General features: G+C 34.6%; 1 protein-coding gene across 1 annotated transcript in view; it reads left to right on the top strand.

Annotated features, from left to right (window-relative positions):
* Window positions 1-3,612, top strand: part of LOC111087817 — a 28,527-nt gene extending 24,915 nt beyond the window's left edge. Inside the window, exons 5-6 of the mRNA XM_022395852.1 lie at window positions 1,251-1,428; window positions 2,870-3,612. Coding sequence (XP_022251560.1) covers window positions 1,251-1,428; window positions 2,870-3,612 — 921 coding nt within the window. The remainder of the gene's footprint in view (window positions 1-1,250; window positions 1,429-2,869) is intronic.
* Window positions 3,613-6,192: the final 2,580 nt, after the last annotated feature.

The raw sequence follows: 6,192 nt of genomic DNA, 5'->3' as shown, positions 1-6,192 counted from the left end.
TTATTTACTTATATATATATATATGTGTGTGTGTGTGTGTGTGTGTAGAACGTTTAGCTTTCAGTATGTATTTTTGATTGTTTAACTACTAAGATACATAAAAGAAATACTTTTAGAACGATATATGTAAACTTTAAGACTACCTCTGATTGTTTTTCATAAGTAAATCTTAGTACCATTTCAAAATACATCTAAAGTCTTTTTCCCATAATATGCTAAATTTGTTATTTAACAAGAACAGGTGATTTATTTTTACTTATTAAAGATATGCGAGTTCCAGTATTTTTTCTTGTAACGAGGTATGTGACATTAACTTAGTCTTCACAGACTCAGACGATAATAGTAGCCCCCAGTGGCACAGCGGTATGTCTACGGACTTACAACGCTAGAAACCGGGTTTCGATACCCGTGGTGGGCAGAGCACAGATAGCCCATTCTGTAGCTTTGTGCTTAGCTTCAAACAAACAAACGATAATAGTAACACTATATATAGGAAGCCTGGTGGTTTACGCGCTCGATTCGCAATCTGAGGTTCGCAGGTTCGAATCCCCGTCACTGAATATGCTCGCCCTGTAACGGTCAATCCCACTATTCGTTGGTAAAAGAGTAGCCCAAGAGTTGGCGGTGGGTGGTGTTGACTAGCTGCCTTTCCTATAGTCTATCACTACTAAATTAGAGACGGCTAGCGCGGATAGCCCTCGTATATCTTTGCGCAAAATTCAAAACAAACAAATCTATGGGGAAAAAAAAGAACTGGTTGTTAATATTTTAAAAACTTTGCGCGAATTTCGAATCAAACTACTCTTTTACCAACGAATAGTGGGATTGGCCGTCACATAATAACGCCCTCACGGCTGAAAGGCCGTGAATGTTTGGTGGGATGGAGAGTCGGACCCGCAACCCTAAGATCGCGAGTCAAGCGCTCTAATCACCTGGCCATTCCGGGCCTACTATAACTAGGAAAACTAACTGTACAAATTCACTTTAATACGTGGTGATTTGTCTCGGGTTGTCCTTCATTTATATATCTATCTATATATACATATACTGTATCTTTCCTACTCAAAAGCATCTAACAGAAAGTTCTTCAGTCGTATTTACACACGTATAGTTACGAACGGCCCCAAGTTATAATTTGGAAAATATTAAAGTTAGGACATAGATTTAATCACTCATAACTAATAAGAGGCGTGCTCGGGGTTGTTAATGATTGTTATGAGAAAATTGTTCATTAGTGTTTTATTCGGCAGTATAGGGAAGAAGATGATAACGGGTTTGATATTGGACCAGACCCGGACACAAATGTGGGGACTTCGAAATGTAGAGCAGGATATCTCCTCATTCCAACTGGATCGTTAGGCTCGTTGACGAAAGGAAATGTCGGGGACCGTTTTTGTGGAAAAGGACTTGCTAATGGAATGGTAACATGTAAGTCGAATTTCATGCAACTGTAAAACCAACAGAGTAATCATCACGATGATTTGAATGCACGTGCTGTTCGTTGTTTATAATTTTATCAAGTTTTATTGAGTTAATATCTCAACGCATAATAATACTAGATATAATTTTTGTATATATATACACATAATTAACTGTTAGTTATTTAATTTAATATCCATATCAGGATATATCATCGCTGAGAGAAACGTGTATTGGATTTTGGTTGACCTGCTGGCAGTTAGGAGATTATACACTTGATGGGAGTTAATTTACATCTTCACGTACCCTAGATTATATACTAATAATGACTTGACATCCCTGTATAACTGTTCTTAATCTATGGTCTTGTCCATGGGTTCTCTTCAGTTGGTACATGGAAAGGTTGAACAGTTAGATAAAGGAAGGGGAAGCATAGTGTATAGATCTCATTATGATCCGCCGAGCTTGTAAACAAATTCAGAATGCAGAAGGTTGGAGAACCACTGTTTTAGTAGGTTGAAGATTATGCATTTAGTGTGTCTTTACATTTTGGCATGTGGATATTATGAATTTATTTTGGATTTGGATTTCGGAAGAATGGATATTATACATTCAGTGTGGCATGATATTTTGACAATTTTAGATGTTATACATTCATTCTAGATATGTCTTTCTTTTTTTTTTTTGGTAAGATTGGATATTATAAATTCATTGTGGCTTGACATCTGTAGGTTATACACTCAGTGTGGAATGATATGTTTGTCTTTCTGTTAGCATCCAATCGAGTTCGATAATTGATTGAGGAATATTAGTTATATTTGGTGAAATGCTTACCATATTTTAATTCTTCCTTGGTTAGGCTTAGGTATTTTTGGCCCAGTTTAAACATGTGATTGTTTTACATTTGTCTCCATTTTTAGTTCAACTTTTAATAATGTGTGTTTATGCTTAGTAATAGTTATTTATAAAAAAACAACGACAAAGCTTGCCCCTGTTATAATCAGGATAAAATTTATTACTGCGATTTTTAAATGGCACAAGGGATAATAAGTTTTTAGCAGTCACTTGTCTAATTCTCATCGCCCCCCAGTGGCACAGCGGCATGTCTGCGGATTTACAACGCTAGAAACCGTGTTTCGATACCCGTGGTGGACAGAGCACAGATAGCCCATTGTGTAGCTTTGTGCATAACTTCAAACAAACTAATTCTCGAATAAATAATGGAATAAAACTAATTATCATCAAAAATCATAAAAAGATAATATTTCGCTAAAGCGTTTATTCAGAATCATTACTTTCATAGTTACAATATAAGATTACTAAAGCTTAAGTTTTTTTAAACAAATGATCAAGCACCGTCGATTTCTTTCTTTTGTATTTATTACGACCTACATCTCAACGATTCCTAACTACTTGAGTTGCTAACAGTTTCATCTTTTTTTTTTTTCAGCTCGACTACTTCCTTTCCAAATGATCTTTGTAACACCGTATCCCAAAGGTGGTAAAAGCGGCGTTGGTACTATAAGTTTTAAAGCTGGCTTGAATTTTCTCAGGATCAAAGAAAGAAAGCTCGACATAAACGAGAATGCAACCACTTTTGGCATCCAAACAGTTCAGAATAACACAAATATCACATCCGAGCAGTTAATTGAGCAAGAACCCACTCGTTTTTCATCGAACACAGGTCCACGTAGATCTCATGATTTTGGTGTTCCATTCACGACAACCACGGACACTAATGACTTGGATGAATCTCTAATTATAGTCACTGATAACAATTCGGGTAGATCATCGGATTCAGCGCAGGATACTTCACAAGACTCACTGGACGATGTTTACTTTGAGAAAGTTATGCATGAAAAATCAAATACGTGGAACCACGCGGGTGTAAGAAATATGAAGAAAGGTTCACTAGCACCATCTGCTCCATTCACAGAAGAAGGAAAAGACAGAAAATTAGCTGACGCATTAAAGTTGTCTAAAAATGTTGATTATTTCGAAAACTCAGAACTTCAAACGAGGAGTGGGCTTCTTGATTACGAAGAGGCACAAGTTTCTACCTATACCCATAAAAAACCTTCTAACCTCGATAGAGCTGAACTGCAAATGTTGGAGTTATGGGAGGAAGAAAATGACACTCCTGTTGTGGCCAGTGGATTTTACCTCCGATATCTTCAAAATCCGTGTTTATAAAATTACTCGAAAAAAAAATATTTATTATTTTCAGTATATTTTTTTATCACGAATAATGTTTTCGGTTTAAGTTTCTTTTTCGATCATAATCAATTGATGTATATTGTAAAACTTGAATAAATGATAATAAAGAATAAACTGAAACGTCTAAACGAAAACCTTCTCTAGTTTATTTTGTGCGACAGGCCCGGCATGGCCAGGTGGTTAGGGCGCTCGACTCGCGGGTTCGAATCCCCGTCCCACCAAACATGCTCGCCCCTTTTAGCCGTAAGCGCGTTATGATGTAACGGTCAATCCCATTATTCGTTGGTAAAAGAGTAGCCCAAAAGTTGGCGGTGGGTGGTGATGACTAGCCGCCTTCCCTCTAGTCTTACACTGCTAAATTAGGGACGGCTAGAGCAGATAGCCCTCGTGTAGCTTTGCGCGAAATTCAAAATAAACAAACAAATAAACAATTTTGTGCGACGTTTCGATCAGACGCCCTTCGTCAGGCAGTAAGTACTGTGTTACAATGGAAATAATCGTTAAAACGTAAGATAATTCAAAGGTTCTAATTACGTGGCGCATGGTGACAAAATTCTGATCAAAACATTGTTGAACTTATTACGTAAATATTATTGAAATTAGCAAGTATGTGGGGAAAAAGATAATTCGAACAACTTTACACTTTAGTCTACATATAAGCCACAAGTGCAAAGTTATTCAACAAAAAAAGCTCAATTTTGACCAAAAAATCACGTGAGCTAGCAGTCTAAAAATTTTAATACAGCTTTTCAAAAACACTAAATTTCACAAAAAATGTTTTGTTTGTTTAGGGTTAAATGCTCTGTTTCCGACACGCCGACCTAGCTCCGAATTCGAGAGTTTACCGCTGAGCCATTTGATTGGATAATATCGCAAACAGACGCATTTATATTTCGTTAAGGACGAAATCTAAGAAAAAATAAAATATAACTTTAGCGAAGGAGTTCAAAAACATGTTTCTCTGTGGATTTCACGTTCTCCATATTATGCTACTAATTAAAGAACAACGCAAAAGAGCAAATTATTTAAACATGAAAATAGCGGTGATCCTCCACAATAATTTTGTTTTTAATTATCTTTAATTTATTTGGTCTTTGTATTTTTTAAAAATATATCATAGCTGATATATTCCTTAATGATTTTTACAATAGTTATAGTTTGGAAAGCAGTTGTTTGTTTCTGCTTTGTATACATAAAAGTACAGCACTAAATCATCACTATTCTTACATGAATGTACTATAAACATGATCTCATCCAATCAAAAAGTTAAGTAGATATAGTGCCCTCAAAACTACTTGTTATATATACAGAAAACAGTTACATTATCTCACTTTATGAATTCACGTTTATCTAAGTTAATTATGATATACCACAAAATTCAATGTATTACAAACCTAGGAATAGTTTGTCACAATAGTTATACTTTTTTGTAATTAATAACCAATCCTTCTAATTGACTAATTCAGTGATAAGTCTGAGAACTAAAACATCGGGTTTTTATACTTGCGGTGGGCAGACCACAGAAAGACCATTGTATAGCTTTGTGCTTAGCAACGATCAAACAAAGCTGTGATATTTGTTGAATTAAAGAAAGGACTCATTCAACTCTAGAGATACATATGTCCAAATGTGCCATTCTAATAGAGGATAAAGACCTACTATTTTTAATCACTTATCTTTGAGAAACGATTGTTTATGTTACAGAGCTACTATTTAACTTTAGATGAACATTTATGTTAGAAACACCTAGCAGACACACAGAAGGTTGAGTTTCGAAAAACAAATGCTAGAATGTTTGTGAAAATACTTCATTAACGATTCTTGAAGACAAAAATATAGTAGCCATATTCATTATAAATTTACTTTATTAATTTGTTCATATATTTTAAACATTAGAACATTTTTTCCATACAACATTTCCTTTCTTAGGCTTTAAATCCAAAATATCTCAATATCTGAGAATGTGTTTATCTGGGACATTCCGTTAACTACCCAAACTTACAGCCACATTTGTATAATGTAACATACATTAAGTCACTATAGTTATAGGAAATTTTATCTAAACAACTCGGATCATAAAATAAATTTAACTTCTTTCTCATCTTTCGTTGCAAAAAAATCTTTTTATTATTAACGAATAACATACACAGTGGGGTTTCGAATACTTTGTATAACGTGTGAATATGTAGCAAAGATTACATGATAGAGTAGATATGTAACCAGCTTAAATTACAACATTTGATCAATGATGGGTAAAGTAATACTAAAAGTAGGAAAACAAATGGAGAAGCTCGTGTCAGTTTCATAATACAAATGTATTAAAATTCAATGTGCTTTAGCTAGAAGGTGGGGTAACGTTTTAATATAACTAAAAATACGTAGTTGAACTAAGTAATAGAAGGGAAAACCAAAAATCAACTAAAGTAGAATTCGCTGTTTCGCATTTGTTTTTATAAAATGGAATTTTATTGAAATTTTAATATGTATTTTTCTTGCTGAAGATAATAGACGTCGCTGCAGTTACTACTAAGTGAGCAGATGACCACGTAATAATAT

The sequence above is a fragment of the Limulus polyphemus genome, unplaced genomic scaffold, assembly GCF_000517525.1.
Source record: "Limulus polyphemus unplaced genomic scaffold, Limulus_polyphemus-2.1.2 Scaffold77, whole genome shotgun sequence".
Lineage (NCBI taxonomy): Eukaryota > Metazoa > Arthropoda > Merostomata > Xiphosura > Limulidae > Limulus > Limulus polyphemus.
This window is presented reverse-complemented; position numbering and strand designations above follow the sequence as displayed.